Consider the following 18,941-nt stretch of genomic DNA (forward strand, 5'->3'; position numbering starts at 1 on the left):
AGTCACATTGTACTGCTATTATTTTGAACAAGACTGTATATTTTATAAATATGTGAATAAAATATTCCCGCCTTAGAACTGTATCAACTAGAGCTTATAACAACTTCTTTTTAATTTCTGCTTATATTCAACTTACAGGAATCACAACCTCGACATTGAGAGCTCCACCATTCATGATGCTGGCGACTACACCTTTGTTCCCGAGGGATACACACAGACGCTGTCTGCCAAAGTGCACATCATAGGTACCAGCAACAATCCAGAATTTCTCTTATTCTTATAATATTATGCTAACATGCTGAAAGAATCCCATTTGGGTTAACTGCAGATCCCCCCAAGGTGCACTTAGAGGCACTGAATGCCCAGGACAACACGGTGACCATTGTGGCTGGGAACAAACTCCGCCTGGAGATCCCCATCAGTGGAGAACCAGCACCCAGAGTGGTGTGGATGAAGGGAGAAAGGGTGAGCGATGACCAGTATATTTTCGGATATGTATGAACCAGAAACACCTGGATTAAACTAGACTAATGTTTTTTGTTTTGTTTTTTAAATTTAGGTCATCCTTGATACAGGAAACCGGGTTCGTGCAGAGACATTTGCAGACCACACCTGCCTAACTATTGATGTCACAGAAAGAGAAGATACTGGAAACTACAAGATCGTCCTTCAGAATGAAGCTGGAGAAGACACGGCCAGTGTTAAGGTCAAAGTTGTGGGTAAGACACTCTCCCCTGAGAGAACATAATGTTTGCTTGGGTGATGACATTAGTAAGATGTAAATCTTGTCCTATTTTGTTTTATCTAGATATCCCAGATCCCCCTGAGGCTCCTCTGGTTACTGATGTGGGTGGAGACTGGTGCACTATGACATGGGAGCCTCCACGCTATGACGGTGGTTCCCCCATTCTTGGTAAATCAACTTCCTGTGCATAAAAACTTCATCATATTTATATTTTAGAAGCCTGTTAATTTTTAGTAATTTTAAATTATATGTTGAAAAACATTTTGGAATTTCACTGTAATCTTATTACACTATCCATATTTTAATGTCTCTTATACTCATTTGTTACAAAAATACAGTAAAAACAGTAATGTTGTGAAATATTATAACATTTTTAAATAACTGTTTCTATTTTAAAATAATACATAAAACAAATGTAAAATAATTATTAATTAAATGTAAATAATTTTCTTTTTAAACACTGTTTTACATAATTATCATCGGGGGGATTCAATTGTTCCCTGCACTGTTTTAAAAACATACTGTAACTTTCTTAACTTTATTAGCATTATAAGTAAACTTTTGGGTGAAAAAAATTAAAGGAATTTAAAATGACATGGCTCCATTAAATATGCAGTTGTGCATTTAACATATGCATAAGTTAAAGAGGCAATATTAGGCCCCTTTTTTAAAGTCTTAATTTTGTAATTGGGGTCTCCTAAAATAGGTTTTCATGCTTCTTTAAAAAAAACATTATTTTTCACATATTTTACATTGTTGCAGCACCTCTCTTCCTAGTCTGCAGCGCTCTGTTTAGTTCTGGTCTCTATTAAGACCCTCCTTCTGAAAAGCACAGTGCTCTGATTGGTCGGCTGGATCAGTGTGATGTGATTGGTCAAACGGGCCTTACCATAACTGAGAGTTTCAACACACGTGCCCCTTTTATTTGCTTATGCCTTGGGTGGGAATTATTTAAATATTGTGGAAATTATTGGAATATTGTGATGTGTACGCTCCCAGAAAAACAATCGAGCCGTTTCAGGGAGTTCAGAAACAGTGCTTACTGATATACAGAATAACTCCCTTTGTAGTGGACTTTGTGTTTTTGTTAACTGTGCATACTTTTCTTATGCTCAAACAGCAGCATTACACACTAAAAAAAAAGCAGGAAATGTGAAAAGGCATAATAGGTCCTCTTTAAAGCATGACTTTTTTTGGGGATATATCACAGGATACTTCATTGAACGAAAGAAGAAACAGAGCTCTCGATGGATGAGGCTGAACTTTGACCTTTGCAAAGAGACCACCTTCGAACCCAAAAAAATGATTGAAGGTGTGCCGTATGAGGTGCGCATCTTTGCAGTTAATGCTATCGGTGTCTCCAAACCCAGTGAACCCTCCAAACCTTTCATTCCTCTGGGTGAGTACACAATTGGCTCATCTGTATTATCAATGGGATTTTGTGTCTCTTCTAATCAGTTATGTCATGAGCACCATCTCTATTACACAACACAACTCAAAGTATGATCATTTAAGCACATGACAAAAAGCATTGCAGAGACACCGGAGCTTGTCCATTCTTATTTGGGCTCCTATGCGACAGGTGTTGCTGTGCTCACACCAGTATCCAAAACATTCAGTCTGTGACCTCCACAGGAGAGGCCTGAGATTTAGAAGATACTGAGCACGACTTTATAATGGCTGCCAAATCATCTGTGGATTATTGTGTTATGAGATCAGATACTGCCTCTACTTCAGTCACAGCCTAAACATGAGGAGATGTGCGAGAATAGAAAAGTCCAGACAAATAAGACCCCTCGTGAAATTCATGAAATACCAGGGTGATCCTCTCTCACATGTGTTTTGTGTTTGTAGGTACACATGTGTGGCTATTATTTTTTTTGGATTAAAGTAACAGTTCTTAAAAATAAAAATGTTGGTGTTCCCTGAAAAAGAAATCGGAACAGCATCATAATAATTATTTAAAGAACAAGAATAAATTATATATTAGGTAAATTATTCCTTCAACTGGAAGGCACCTGGGCATGGAGACTGTTTCTACAAACATTTGTGAAAGAATGGGTCGCTCTCAGGAGCTCAGTGAATTCAAGCATGGTACCGTGATAGGTTGCATCCTGTGCAATAGGTCCATTTGTGAAATTTCCCCACTACTAAATATTTCATGGTCAACTGTTAGTGGAATTATAACACAGTGTAAGCAATTGGGAACAACAGCAATTCAGCCACGAAGTGGTAGGCCACATAAAATGACAAGTGGGGTCAGCGCATGGTGAGGTGCACAGTGTGCATAAGTCGGCAACTTGCGGCTGAGTCAATAGCTGTAGACCTCCAAACTTTTGTGGCCTTCAGATTAGTTCAAGAACGGTGTGTAGAGAGCTTCATGGAATGGGTTTCCATGGCTGAGCAGCTGCTTCCAAGCCTTACATCACCAAGTGCAATTCAAAGCAATCGGATGCAGTGGTGTAAAGCACACCACCACTGGACTCTAGAGCAGTGGAGACATGTTCTCTAGTGTGACGAATCACGTTTCTCTGTCTGGCAATCCAATGGACGAGTCTGGGTTTGGCGGTTGCCAGGAAAATGGTACTTGCCTGACTGCATTGTGCCAAGTGTTTGGTGGAGGGGTGATTATGTTGTGGGGTTGTTTTTCAGGGGTTGGGCTTGGCCCCTTAGTTCCAGTGAAAGGAACTCGTAATTCTTTAGCATACCAAGACATTTTGGACAATTTCATGCTCCCAACTTTGTGGGAACAGTGTGAGGATGGCCCCTTCCTGTTCCAACATGAATGCGCACCAGTGCACAAATCAAGGTCCATATTTACATGGATGAGTGAGTTTGATGTGGAGTAACTTGACTGGCCTGCGTAGAGCCATGACCTCAACCCGACAGAACACCTTTGGGACGAATTAGAGCGGGAAGTGCGAGCCAGGCCTTCTCATTCAACATTTGTGCCTGACCTCACAAATGTGCTTCAAGAAGAATGGTCAAAAATTCTCATAAACACACCTCCTTAAACCCTACGGATTAAGAATGGGATTTCATTAATGTTCATGCGCATGTAAAGGCAGGCATCCCAAAACTTTTGGCAATATAGTGTGTACATATAGTTTTAGAACAAATTATGCAAAATACTGGTTGAAATTATTCAGCGACAAATTATTATACTAATCTAAAATAAAAAGGGATGAATAAAAATAGAGGGAAAAACAATAAATAATAAAAATCATGTATAGTCAAGACAAATATTTTTCAGACACACACATATTTTTTTACTAGTGGGTGCAGGACACTACAGTTCATTTATGTAAGTGAGGATAGCTAAATAAAGTAAAGTGTGACATATTATTCCCAAACATTCTTCATACAGTGGACTACCAATACAATTAATAAAAGTTTGGGACCAAAATGATTCAGACACTTTGACCTGACCATGTTTTGCATAAGTTTTTTTTAAATCTTGAATTGCTAATGTGAATTGAATTGCTTTTATACCACAGACTGAACAAAATGAAGCATTGCTTGGCAATTGGTTGACCTAAATTGGTATTATCTAATTGTGTACTTACATTTAACAGCTGATTGGCTGATTGTAATCCATTACATACCTTTCTGTCAAAGTTATCTGACATTATCAAGATGAATTTGTTCTGAGGCAGTTTAACTCTCTTGTCAGTTCTTGTCATATTGTATTACCATTTTGAAAATGTGTTTAAATAAATTTTAAGGATGCATATTTTTTATGGTTGTTATTTTTGTTATTATTTTAGAACAAATTGGGGAAAGAATAGAGTAAAAAGACTTCATTAGGCACAAGGATGCATTTGAAAAATATATTGTTACACTAGTTATTGTAGAACAAACTATCCAAAAATATTGACTAAAAATGTTCAGCAACACTAATTGCTTCCTTTATTAACTCATGCTAGCTGTGACCAGTGAACCCACAATGCTGGTGGTGGATGATGTCACAGATAACACAGTGACCATGAAGTGGAGACCACCAGACACGATTGGTGCTGCAGGACTTGATGGGTACCAAGTTGAATACTGCATTGAAGGAAGTAAGATTACGCATGCACATATAGGATTTGAATAAGTGGTTTTCAACTGGTGTTCAACTGGTGCGTTCATACCATTTTGTCCTTATGCAATACTTTATTTTACAGCTGACGATTGGATACTTGCTAATAAAGAGCTGACAGAAAAAACAAAGTACACTATAACTGGTTTGCCAGTGGAGGCTAAGATCTTAGTGCGTGTCAAGGCCATTAATGCTGCTGGGGCCAGTGCACCACGCACCACACAACACTCCATACTGGTGAAAGAGGTCATCGGTGAGGGCCTAATGCCATTTTCATTTTCCTATTTGAAACACATTAGTTAATGTAAACTAAACTAAACACATTTCTCACAGAGCCTCCTAAGATTCGCATACCTCGACACTTGAAGCAGACGTACATTCGAAAGGTTGGCGAAGTCGTCAATCTCGTTGTGCCATTTGTGGTGAGCTAACAAATAATGATAACAAACCCCAAGCTTATTGAATTCTTCCCTCCTGCTCACAACGTAAAAACCCTTTTTTTATCTTTTAGGGTAAACCAAGGCCAAAAGTCACCTGGTTGAAAGAGGGTCAGCCGATTGAACAAACCATCAGCATTCGTAACTCAGATTGTGACAGCATCATGTTCATCCGCAAAGCTGAGCGCAAACATTCTGGGAAATATGAACTGAGCGTACAAGTGGAGAATCATATCGACACGGCCATAGTGGACATCCAGATAGTCGGTTAGTTAAAAAAAATTATAATTTCATCTTCATCTTCATTTTTAATTTTAATTACAGTTAGTTTTCGTAATTTTTTAATGTGCTTTTTATTAGTTATTTATACTTCTGATAAAAATTTTGAGATTATGATCTCAAAATGTATTTCTGTTTCAGTTTTATTAATTGTATTACTTGATGTCAAGGCAGGAAAACCTTTTTTTTGTTTATTTTTTATATATTTATATTTTGTTTAGCTTTATTAATAATCAATTAATAAAATTAGCCAATTATGAAATTATCTTTTGGTTACAAAATAATAATTCTAAATATTTTTAAAGCCAAAATACAGATTAATACTATCAAATTTCAAGAAATATATGATAGGCTATTTAATATGATTATGTGACATTAACAGTGGCTATAAAAAGTACTATTTCACATGAACTTGATGATTATTTCATTCTGAACATTTATAATTATAAATATTATACATATTTAAAAGAGTTATATAGAGTGTGCACAGTGCTGCATTGCATGGGTTGCAATTTTTACATTAAAGGTGTAAAAGTTCTGATATGATTTATCCTTGTTTCAACACAACAAGGTGGTTTAACAAGGGTGTGAAGACTTTTTATATCCATTGCATAATGAAGAGATAAACTAAGCCCACAATTGTTCAATTTCTAGCGCCGTTGAACATTTTCTTTTGCTCTCTGTCCCAGATCTTCCAGGCCCACCACAGGCTGTAAAGATCGAAGAGGTCTGGGGGAATAATGTAGCACTGGACTGGAGCCCACCCAAGGACAACGGAAATGCACCTATAATAGGCTACACAATTCAGAAAGCTGATAAAAAGACAATGGTATGAATAAAACTTTGGTTGTACAAACAAAATCACTTGTCCTGAAAACCAAACAAGATTTTTTTATTATTATATGGTTTATATACACATATATAGTACATGCACAGTCATTTTTTGTTTAAAAAAACTTATTTTAAATGCAGAGGGCAAAAGACTGATCACCATTGTGTTTGTGTGGCACAGGAGTGGTACACATGTGTGGAGCACTACCATCGTACCTGCATCACAATCTCAGATCTAGTGGTGGGTAACGAGTATTTCTTCAGAATCTACTCTGAGAACATGGTGGGCTTGAGTGAAAGTGCCACTGCCACTAAAGACAGTGCTCTGATCGTGAAGGAAGGTAAGGCTCTGCTCTGCTTCTACCCATTTGTACCACCAATAACTGCTTGTGTAAATACTTTTCAAAGCTGCAGCAAGTGATTTTTGTTTTACTGAATGCTATTTATAAAATGTCAGGATGCCCTAAGAATTAAAGAGGACCAATTATGCTTTTTGTACATTTTCATATTTCTTTACTGTGCTATTTGAGCAAGAAAAAGGTCTGCAAAGTTACAAAGCCGACTAAAAATGGAGTAAGGCTTCCTTCACGTTATCGGAATTATTGTAAATACAAGTTTCCTAGTTAAAAAGTGGACATGAATGCCCTCTCGAGTCGCATTTACCACTGGGAAGTTTTAGAGTTGGGCATGCCATAAACTTTAAACATGGTGGAGGGGAGAATGACTGCTGTTCTGTTTGTGACATTTGAAGCGTATTGTATGTTTTATATACTCTGACAAAATAGCATGAATTTGAACAAAATTCCAGAATTGTCAGATCTGACTAGAGATAACGTGGTGAATGTTTATATGGTTGTCAGTGAATGGGAAGCTTTATATCATTTTGGCTTTAATAAGATTTTTATAATACAAAGGCAAGAATTAGGGTGGTGTTCTTCATGATTCCTGTTATTTCCGAGTCTCGACAACAAAGCACTTGAATGCGGCAAACTCCAGAAGTGGGAAGTAGTACATTTCCGATAACATGTAAAGACAGCATTATTCTCTATATTAGTAAGCAATGTTTCTGAACTTCCTGAAACGCTTCGATTGTAGTCTTGAGTTTTCTTCCAGGAACGTACGTGGCACAATATTCCTCATTTAACTATTCCAGCCAAAAAAAGGGCAGAGGTCTTGTTAAGTTACATTAGTAATTTTCTTTTCGGAAAATGGGGCTTTATACAGACCGGAACTAAACAGTGTCAATTACAGACTGGCAAGAGAGGCGCTGTAACAATATAACATTTTTTAAAATGTTTTTTATTTAAAAAAAGATTTTTTTTTTGTAAAACTAACTATTCTAGTAGACCCCAAAACAAAATAATATATAATAAAGGCCCCCTTTTTAAGCTATGACAGCAGTACAAACAGCAAAACCTCAACCAATGGCCTGAAACTACTGGGGGGCTTGTTTTAGTTTCTGTTTAAGCATTCCTGTTGTTAGTAAAACATGTAACACAGGTTTACAAACATGTATAAAATAAAAAAAGTAAAGTAAAGTAAAGTATTTGGATAAAACTGTGCACTTGTGGTGCTGAAATTGCTTGCAGCAGTTTTAATTCAAATTCTTAAGCCTCACAAATTTGCATTTTAGCAGTCATTTAGGCCTGGCTGATGTGGATTTGCATGATGTTTTTTGATAATCTAGGAAATCGCAGGGGAATAAAACCTTAGTACCCGAGGGCTGATGTCCTCATTAACACTAATTTACTAATCAATGCCCTGCTTTGTCTGTCTTAATATATTTATTCATTATTTTAATGAAAATGCACGTCCCTGAACATGGTGTAAAGGGAGGTTGTTCAGTCCTGCTCTTGGAGATGAAGGCTGTGTCCCAGTTTGAATATGTATAAAATAAGTGTGCACATGTTGCTGGAGATGGAAACTACATCATTTGAGTATTACAGTGTGCCAATATAAAAAACATATCTTGATATCTGCTGTATACTGTATGTGTGTGAAAGCATTAGCTAAATTCACAGCCTTAACCCTCACATTTTTAAAAATCCTCACATTTTTAATTAAAATTATTAAGGAATATTAAATAAAAATTATTAAATATTTAACTAAAATGAAAATTAATAAAAGCTAATTCAAAATATTTATAACTATAATAGTATCTAAATAATACTTAAATAACACTGTTAAGGAATCACTAATTCTATAATTAGGTTGTGTTAGAATGGAAAGTATGCAAATTGGGACAGAGTTTAGCACAGGAACTACCTGAACATGTTAATCAAGATTTGGTGTTTGAGCAGGACTGCACACTCCTGGTGTAAAGTCTGAGTTTTGTCTCAAAGGAACTTTAAAGGCTTTCCTGGAATGTTAAAGGTATGTTCTGCACTTTATAGTAGCTTCACAATTTGATAATTATCCCTGATACGTCTCCATTTACACTTGCTATTCTACAAACATAAAGATTGGTTTATTAGATACAAATTACTGCGGTGACGGTAACCATTTATGTTCCCAAGTGCAGATTCATCTTTAACAGATTGTGTGTGTCATGCCTTGCCAATGCTGATGATAAATGTTGTTTCTTCCTCATCACATAAGGGATATTCCCCCATGATACAGCTCTCGGCTTGTATCATGCAAAGTCCCACTCTCCCTTCCCCTCTCACTCCTCCTCCTCCTCCTCCTCTTCCTTTTCCTCTCGCTCTTCCTCTCACTCTCAATCAGGCCTGCAACTGAAGAACCCAGAGTATAATGACCGCGACTTCACCGAGCCGCCCACTTTCACTCAGCCGCTTATCAACACCTTCGCCATAGCTGGATACAACGCCACCCTGAACTGCAGTGTGCGTGCCAACCCTAGGGTAGGTGACTGGCAGGACACAACTAGAAAGGTAGGGTAAATTCAGATAATATGGGACACTTTTTGCCATTGAGATGCCTGGGAAAAAATGTCACCTCAAAAAGTGTTCTTTTACCATATTATTTGTTACCTCAGACAGGTAAGTCCATTTTTCAACCATTCAAGCAAACTTCAATTTAGATCACAAGACATTAAGGATCACCTGATATCACTTACTATATCATTGTATTACTGCATTTGATAAAGCACAGACAAATCAGCTTGTTGTGTGAAATGTTTTCTATTTTAATATATTATAACATTTATTTATTTTTATGATAGCAGAGCTGAATTTTTTAGCATTACACTAGTCTTCAGTGTCACATACGTTATTTATAATATGCTGATTAAATATAAATACAGTATATAAATCATTCTAATGTGCTGATTTGATGCTTAATATTTTTGTGGTAATCATGATACAGTTTGTTTTAGGATTATTTGATAAATATAAAGTTTAAAAGAACAGCATTTATTTGGAAAAAAACAAACATTAATATCTTTTAAAAAATAAAAATAAATACTGACCCCAACAGCATTTAACAGATTTAACATTTATTTAAAACAAATGATCTGTGTCACTGAAAATAGCATAATAAGTCTTTATGCACTATATGGGCTATATGAACACAACTCTTTGATTGTATGGTTCTTTTCTTTTAAGCTGCTTTTTAAAAGCTCTCGTATTTAGCTCAAAGTTGATTCACACGAGTAGACGCTCTTTCACAGACATATCAGTTATAATCATTCACACAATAAATGCAATATGGTCACATGAGTTTCTGACAACCTCCGACTATAATTCGAGTAATCTGTTCACCACAAATTTGTTTAAAACTATATATAGTGCTGTCCACTTAAACAGATGCTAATACCAGGCGTAAACAGGGTCAAAGAAAGTCAACCCTTGCTAAGTAATCTGAAGTACAGAAAATACTTCAGGTAAAAATTAAAAAAGTAATGCATGAATTCCAATGATCCTATGAAAACGTATTGGCCTTTCATCCACACAAGGTTGTGGGTGATTCGGCTGGGCACCAACCATGTGCTCATGGCTTTACACCTGTAGTTAGCTCTTTGTGGCCTGACCTGCCAGTGTCCCAATGGGCTTAACAGCACCTGCTAGTTATAATCTTTGAGCACAGACTCACTGGATCATATTGTCTTAGTGTCAATAACTCAACACTCTACTGTAACTAACACGTGACAAGAGAAGCAGTTTTCACATCATACACCCGGTGCAAATTTTGCTAATTTCAGCCCAATGCAGTTATCATTTTCATGTCCAGTGCCCATGTTGTTTAAAAAGTCACGCCAATCACGCCTATCTGTCTACCCATGGGCGTGCTGGTCTGAAAACAAGGTGTGTTCAGGTGCATTGTTGGCGGCGCTGTGCTATTTTTGAGTAAAACTCAAAACGACTGCAGCTTAAACCAGCAAAACACTGGTCTAAAATCAATAGCGCAGTATTTTGTCTGTTCTTTAAGGAGCACAGTACTAAAATGTGCATATAGGCAGATACACAACGTGCATAAACTCTGATTGACAGGGACACGTCATAATGTAGAGTCATTGAATGTATCAGAATTTGCAGTAATGATGAATGAAATTAGCTAATTATTTGACCAATCTTGCCAATACACACGTGCATTTAAACTGACTCGTCAGGTTGAGGGCGTCTATACTCCGCAATAGTGCAAGCGCACCTGGCTTTTAAAGGGAATGGGAAATGACACTGATTAGTGTTTTGCACGTTACGCTCAAAACACACCCATGACTCATTAAGAGACTACGTACAACCCTTTTGGACCATGTCCACTTTTGCTAGTCGTTAAACTAGAAAAAGTGGTTTCGACATGCCCAAAGTGCACCTGCGCCACACTCTTCTTGCCATGCGCTCAGATTGTTAAAATAGGGCACAATGTGTTTGATGGATTGACGCTGCTTTGGTTCCTCTTCACCAGTGATGTTATCTTTTGTTTACTGTTTATTCATATTATACTCCATAACTGTTTACAGCCTAAGGTGATCTGGATGAAAAACAAGATTACCATCATAGACGACCCACGTTACCGCATGTTCAGCAACCAGGGTGTGTGTACGCTTGAGCTCCGCAAGCCCAGCCCGTTTGATGGAGGTGTTTATACCTGCAAGGCTATCAACGACCTTGGAGAGGCTCAAGTGGACTGCAAACTAGAGGTCAAAGGTTAGTCTGTGCATTAATATGATCCTATGGATCCTATCTATATGGATACGGCTTCTTAAGAACAGACCTTTTAAGGGGATATATGGCTAATACAGTCATGAAGTAATTCAATAGGGAATATTACACCTGATTTTTAATGAAGAGGAATTTTAAGGCCCCGATATACTTCAAGTGAAATCAGAACAAAACGAACTTCGTTTGGAGTTTCCAGAAAAGTTCACTCTGGCTGGTAAACACTTTCAAACATTGGTTCATGGCAATTACTTAATACATAGACTCCGCCTACTTTGACATGGAAATATTGATTGATTTCTTCTGTTCGGTCCGTCAAGGTCAGACGTCCATGAGTAACATGAACATGCTGGAGAGCTGCTTTAGATATAAAGTTGTAAAAAAAGTTTTACTTTTAATTCAAAGCAACACACTGACTTTCATGTTCAATACTGTAAATCTGTTTGCTTTAAAACAATGTTAAGTGGTATATAAATAGATGTGGAATTTCAGAGCTATGTGATCAGATGCTTTCTTATCTGCTGCTTTCTCACTGCTTTCATTTTTGTTATGTGTATAGTTTGATATTGAGAGAAAAGTACACAGCACATTTAAATATAGTTGTGAGCAAAACAAACCCCTTGCTGAATCTGCAAAAATGTCAATATTTTTCACAAAATAAGAGGGATCATACAAAATGCATGTTATTTTTTAATTTAGTACTGTCCTGAATACGATACATAAAATATACTTACATACAGTCAAAAAAGCTGAAATAAAAAAAAATGCTATTCAAAAGTTTATGTACCCTTGATTTGTAATACTGTGTGTCATTACCTGGATGATCCAAACGAGATCTATCTTTTCACACTGAGGACAATAGAGGGACTCAAACACAACTATTAAAAAATATCAAACATTCACTGATGCTCCAGAAGGAAACAGAATGCTTTAAGAGCCGGGGGTGAAAACATTTTGAATTTGAAGAGCAAGGTAAAAGTACGCTGTTCAAGAGTGAACCCAACCCCCGCCCCCCTTCCAACTCTTAATGCATCTTTATTATATATTGTGGACTGTATGTAAACATATATACATATCAGGACAGTACTAAATAAATACAAAAAGAACATGCATTTTGTATGTTAAAATTATTACATTTTTCCAGATTCTGCAAGGGGTATGTCAACTTTAAACTTCCCATGTGGCGTCGGGATGTTCAGAAATAACAGAATATCTCTGCATAGGTACTTCAAACTTCTTTTTACCTCTAAGAGAAGAACGAAAATAACTTCACCATGAGTATATCGGGGCCTTCACTGTTGCCGTTTGATTCCAATATAACTGTATTTACTTTAAAAACTCATTTTTAATGAGGTAACCACACAGCTTAAACAAATGACTAAATGAGGAGCCTGACAAGGGTTTGTTTGTCTTCAAGAGCGACGCAATATAGCTTCATTTCCTTACCAACCTACACACTGTTTTTACACTTTACCAACCAGTTAATGTGCACAAGATAAGTGCACTTTGCTCCACTGTTATTACAATCCTGTTTTTGTCTTTTAAACTGATAATATGAACAATGTCTCAATATCTGTGGATTTCAAGGGTAAGTACAATGTTGAAACCATATGATGAAAAGGCTCAATGTTCTCTTACACAGGTTTATAATAGTACTGTGGAGCTTTTCATCATATTTTCTTTAAACAACAAACAAAGGCTTTATTATGCTGAGGCTCTTTTCTTTTTCTGTAATAGGCAAGAACACAATAGTGCAATTATTCAATATTAAATACATACATTTATACAGAATACTTAAAGTAATTCATTTATAAAATCAACAAATATTATTACTATACTATGGCTTGCAATCAATTAAAATATTTTATTACAATAAATCTCATGTTGTATGCAGTTAATACTAATTCATGTAGTTGTTTTCAAGCTTTAAAGAGAATACACATTTTCTATAAAGGCTGAAGATGATGTTGTTGAAAATAAATATATAAAAAAACTCAATCTGTTATGTCAAATAAAATGTGTTAATGCCATTTTTGAAATAATTAAACAAATAACTGGTATAGAGTCTTATTCTGTTGATTTAAAAACCTTAATTATTACTTTACCAACATTAGTACATTCACACTTGAAGCTATTGCGCTCTAAACCAACATTCAATATTTAGATCCTTTAATTATCAATATTATTATAAAAGTAAAATATACATTTTTTTGTGTCTCACATTTGTATATGATGTGCATTTATTGCAGCTGTGATCTTTCTGAAAGATCTCTCTTTTCAAAATATGACCATTTAAGTATTTTGTTACATCATTGTACCATGTCATAAATTGAGAATTTGCTACAGCATGAAGCAAATCCAAAACAATTTCATCTCACCACCGCCACTGGACCACACATCCCATAATGCAACAGATGGTACAAAGCTGATCCATGGTCACACCCATTGCACATTGTTTAGCAGGTCTATGAGAAATCCTAAACTGTGATTACACACCAATATTTGCATATTATACCATGTGCTGCTGACATGTTTTCATACTCTGTCATACATTGCCATATTGTTGTGTTCCCCTTTTGGTAGACTGTGGTATGTCCTTTAACTCCTTCATGTTAAATCTGTAATGACTAAGTCAGCGATGTACCCTGAGGCACATATAACTCCCTCATGTAAACTTTGGGTTTAATCCGTATTTTCTTTTCTCCCCCAGTCATCACTCAGGAATAGTTTCTGTGTTGTTCTCATTCAAGGTAAGCTTTCATATGGTTTCGGGCATATGAAGCTTATTTTTTCATTCATTCTGCATCCCTTGGTTGCCAATAATCCTGCTTTTGCTCTTTGCTGGTGTGTAATTCTCTAGAATTCGAGGATTATATTCATGAATAAAGAATGTTTAACAGGATTGTCCAAGAACCAGTTTAAGATTCTATAGGAAAACTGAGTAAATGTGATTTCACCAAGTGCAACATGCTCCTGGATCAACATATTTGTTCCAATTAACCAATCAGATTTGAGGGATAAGCTTACAGTTTATGTCAAGTTAGGTGCTTCTACATTAGTGTTGTTCACCGACCATTTCCTTCTGATTAATAGGGATAAGTTATGGGTAGGGTTAGGTTTAGGTTTAGGGATAGGGGCAGGCAGGGTTAGGGCTACATTTTCAGACAGCAGTGTTGTTCCAGGATCAACAAATGATGTTAATCCAGGAACATGTCTTACTTAGCAAAAATCATGGTGACCAGGAAACCAACTCAGTCCATACAGAATTTATATGTGCATGCTTTTGACAGAGTCAACCAGTGTTGGGAAATGTTTGAAAAAAAGTAACTAATTATGAATACTTTTATAGATTACTTTTGTGTTACTTTTTCTCAACAGCATCTAACTGAGACTTTTTCTCCTCCAGAATGGAAGCGCTATGCTTGGCTTGCAGGCATTTTTACACTGGAAATGCTACTTTATGTTGTTCTACTTAGTGTTTGTGCCCACAACATAGTTTGCATGCAATGACATATAGGTTATTCCACAAAGGACTTTTTAAAGGGGCATATTTACCAGCTCTATTTTGAACTTTTAAAACCCTAAATCTTGGTGTAGGTGGAAAAACCGTTGCGCTTTGTACGTCAGTGAAGCATGACACACTTAAACCAATATCCATCATGCTCGCACAACTCTCACAATACATGTGCAACTTGTTTTTTGTACATTAATAAATACAAAAGTAATGTTACTTGACAAAAATGCAACAAGTAACAGTTACTTTACTGAAAGCATAGTGTCAATTTCTGTTGCCTCAAAATGGGTTGTTACCCCTTTCTCGAGACCAAGCGGTCAGCTGGAAAAGACAAGCATCCCTGCCTAAGCAAAAGTCAAATCTGATGTATTATTTCTCAAGATGCTTTCACTGTGCTTTGTATATTTATAACGATGGTCATATTGCATAATGCAGGTTAATTTAGAGCACTCACCCATACAGCTCAACATGCTACAGTAAGCAAAGATAATACATGCAATGATGTCTGAATAGCCTAAATAGCTGCAAAAGCTTGCAGAGATATGACTGTACTCACTTGCCTCAACATTTGTGCTGCACCTGCCGAACACTGACAAATTCCTGTCCTGGTTTTACTGGTTTCCTTTTCTTTTTGTCTGTCTCTACCTCTTTCTCTCTGTATACAGGTTTTTGGACATTTCAGTCACACTTAAAAATGTCTGAATGTCACTGCTTTGCAAAATATCAAACCGACCCTTGTGATTTTTTTTAACTTATTGTATTGAGTATGCACTTATAATATACCTTTATATTAACAGAATTGAATTGACAAATTTAAAAAAGTTTCACTTTAAATTAACATTTAAATCATTATGTTTTAATATTCTTATGTCTTCTATAAACAGTAGTGTTGTGTTGACTAATTATTATCTGTAGTATGTTATTTCAATATTACATCCAAAAGTTAATATATTTTAAATGGAATAGCAACTTATGTGCAAATGTGTAAATTAGGAGTGTCAAAAATATTAAAGACTAAAGTGTTCAATTTGAAGTGATCAATTTATAGTCTGTAGCCTTATTTCATAGATTAAATATTTAAAATCTACTGTCTTTATGTTCTTTCTACATTAATTTGGAGATTAAATGTGAAATATAAAAAGTATAAAAAACTTAAAGTAACGTGTGATTAATCGCGATTAATTAAAAACAGTGTGATTTAGTCCATTTTTTGTATTTGATTGACAGCACCAGTGTAAATACAAAAGGCCTACATACAAGTTTGACATTTTTTTTTACATATATAAAGTATATTTAAGTTCACCATAAATGCATGTCAGTGCATTTGCAGTACACATTAACCATATTTCAAAGATAATAGAAGTATGAAATTACATATAAAGATGTACTAATGTCCTACTTACAGAAAGTGGGTCAAAAAAGCACTTAAGCTATTTGTATTTAATATACATTTTTATAATAATAATTTTCATTTAATAGCAACTATGCAATTAAGTGTCAAAAACGATACATTCATTTTACACAGAAGTATATTATTTTTATTTGTAACAAGTACTTTTTTAAAGTGTGTGATGTTTTTTGTATCAAGATAATTTCTGGTTCTCCTGTCTTGGTGAACAAGTGTCCACATTTTGGATATTGTATCTATAATTTGAAACCTCAAACTTTTTTTTTAATGAAGTGTTCTGCTTAAGAAGAGTGCTTGGGCTGTCTTTCTTTAAAATAAATGGCACTAGGTTTGATATTTTATATAATGCAAAGACTTTCGGACACATTTTTTAAGTATGGCTTATGTGGCTGTAGTATGTTGTGAAGAACAAACATGTATCTCCTAGTGTCATTTCTCTGACTGTGTCATCTTCCCCTCTTTCAGGAGGTTTTACGTTCTTCGAGCTGATGAAGCGAGGCGTTCCCTTACACCTCATTGATAAGTACATGAACGAGTCTAAAACCTCAGAGAAGTCAGAGTCAGAGAAGAAGGGATCCAACTGAAGGCTGATTCACCCAAAGATTACCCAGAAATCCCTGTCACTACTACAAATAACGGCACATGTGTCTTTGGCATGGTATGCTTTGTTCAGACACGGATCTATAGTTAGAAAAGTCTGCGTCTGTCACTGTGCAATCATAAAGCTGTGTTTTAAGAAGTGCCACTGAAAGTCAGAACATGCATGCTCTTAGTGCATGGATTGTAGCCTCAAAACATATCACAAATAGACATTTTATTGTGAAAGTCATTGAGCAGTCGGTTACAGATACAGAATGATGATGGGTTCATTTGTGTTTTTCTGGGTTTGGGAGACTAGGGTGATCCAAAGTCTGGGTTTTGCTTTCTTTTCCTTTCTTTTTTTCTTTCTGTTTGATTTTACTCCTGAGTTTTTCAGCCCCTTCCCATCATTCTCTACTGAAATCCACTTAGATTAGAAATATCAATACTGTGCAACTGGCCGATCAGACATCAGAGTGTCAGAGAGAGACATGTTTGTCTAAGGTTTCTTGATAGTACATGCAAATGTTCATTTTAGCATGACAGTTGAATAAATGTCTCTATATGAAAAACATTTGTTTCTTTCTTATGTCAAAAGATGTTATTTTTATGCAGGTTGCAATATAGCTTTTGCTTATTTTGGGCTTGTTTGTTTCTCTTGCTAGATTTGGCAACACTGTTCTTATGGGCAGTCAATCTTGTGCATCTCCGTCTCTATATTTGGGTTTAAATATTTTAATTTAAATATAAATTCATCCCTTTTCTTTTGTAACCTTCTGGAAATCATTTGGATATTCAAGTCTAGTTATCTAAATATTTGAGTTTCAGTTAATTAAATGTATTTAATAGGTATTTAAAGTACACTTTATCTTTTTTGGAATTTCCAGTGTAAAGACACTACTAAAAAAGGCAGTCCATATGTACATTTAATTTTTTTTAAATATGATTTACACATTTCAATTAATAGTAAAAATCCATCAAATTGAATGGAATAATCCCTGCATATTTTAATTGAATAATTAATTTTAATTTAAATATATATGGATTATTAAATTCAGTTTGATGGAATTTTACTATTAATTGAAATGCATAAATCTTTTTGAGTGTACAGAAATTGGAACACACCAAAAAAGTATTTTGTTTTGACCAATAGTGATCCAAAATGAATGCAAAGGTGTATCGTTGCTATATTGTTACCAAAACAACTTGTGACTCTTTGTTAGCATTTATTTATTGCCAGGTGAAAATACACACCATGAATGTAACCAAACTTTTGTGGTTACTCTGTTGAAACCCATATAATTAAATTACAACTACTACTACTACAAAAAATATTTTTTTTGGTTTTGGCTTATTTTGCCAGGGCTCAAGCCTTAATTTGGGTCAAATCGCCTCTATGATTAGAAATATGAGGGTGGGTATGACAGGTGTCAGTCAGTACCTGCTTACCCCCAGAAATAAATCTTATTTTAGTCATATTAATAAACTACTTAGTTATTAATATTGTGAATTAACTTTTATTTTTATATTTTAATTTTATTAGTAATTTTGTTATGTGCTTTTGTCATTTCTGTTAGTTATCTGTTAAAGCCACAATATGTAATTTTTTGCAGCTAGAGGTCGCTTATTCAAAACTAAGGCGTAGCTTGATGTCGCCTTGATTTCGTGGAGCTTTTATGCCACAGACGACCACTTCTGCTTTTTCCAGTCATGTGTATGTGGGGTGACTCAGCGCTGTTTTTTCTTATTAGATAGCCTACACTTGAGTGTGTTTAAAAAGTAACGTTTTAATGCCACTCTGTGCATTCACTCAGCAGCTACTATGAGACACTTGTTGCACACTGCAGTAAGATAGATCAATATTAGGCATGGTAAAACATGGTACTCGCGGTAAATCAAGAAAACGAGATTTAAACAATAAGATTAACTGCATTGAGCTATATAACAATG

General features: G+C 35.6%; 1 protein-coding gene across 3 annotated transcripts in view; it reads left to right on the plus strand.

Moving 5' to 3' along the window:
* mybpc1 (myosin binding protein C1) overlaps nt 1-17,617 on the plus strand; it is a 45,928-nt gene extending 28,311 nt beyond the window's left edge. The window contains exons 20-33 of one of the 3 annotated variants that reach the window (XM_067427333.1): nt 139-245; nt 329-465; nt 560-719; nt 809-913; nt 1,956-2,144; nt 4,672-4,806; nt 4,912-5,079; nt 5,160-5,248; nt 5,338-5,530; nt 6,232-6,371; nt 6,555-6,714; nt 8,972-9,234; nt 11,292-11,478; nt 16,878-17,617. In XM_067427333.1, the coding sequence (XP_067283434.1) occupies nt 139-245; nt 329-465; nt 560-719; nt 809-913; nt 1,956-2,144; nt 4,672-4,806; nt 4,912-5,079; nt 5,160-5,248; nt 5,338-5,530; nt 6,232-6,371; nt 6,555-6,714; nt 8,972-9,234; nt 11,292-11,478; nt 16,878-16,996 (2,152 nt within the window). In that variant the 3' untranslated portion in view covers nt 16,997-17,617. The remainder of the gene's footprint in view (nt 1-138; nt 246-328; nt 466-559; nt 720-808; nt 914-1,955; nt 2,145-4,671; nt 4,807-4,911; nt 5,080-5,159; nt 5,249-5,337; nt 5,531-6,231; nt 6,372-6,554; nt 6,715-8,971; nt 9,235-11,291; nt 11,479-16,877) is intronic. The other 2 variants (XM_067427334.1, XM_067427336.1) reach the window with 2 other exon arrangements.
* The last annotated feature ends 1,324 nt before the right edge of the window (nt 17,618-18,941 follow it).

This window comes from Pseudorasbora parva, chromosome 20 (genome assembly GCF_024679245.1).
Source record: "Pseudorasbora parva isolate DD20220531a chromosome 20, ASM2467924v1, whole genome shotgun sequence".
Classification (NCBI taxonomy): Eukaryota; Metazoa; Chordata; class Actinopteri; order Cypriniformes; family Gobionidae; genus Pseudorasbora; species Pseudorasbora parva.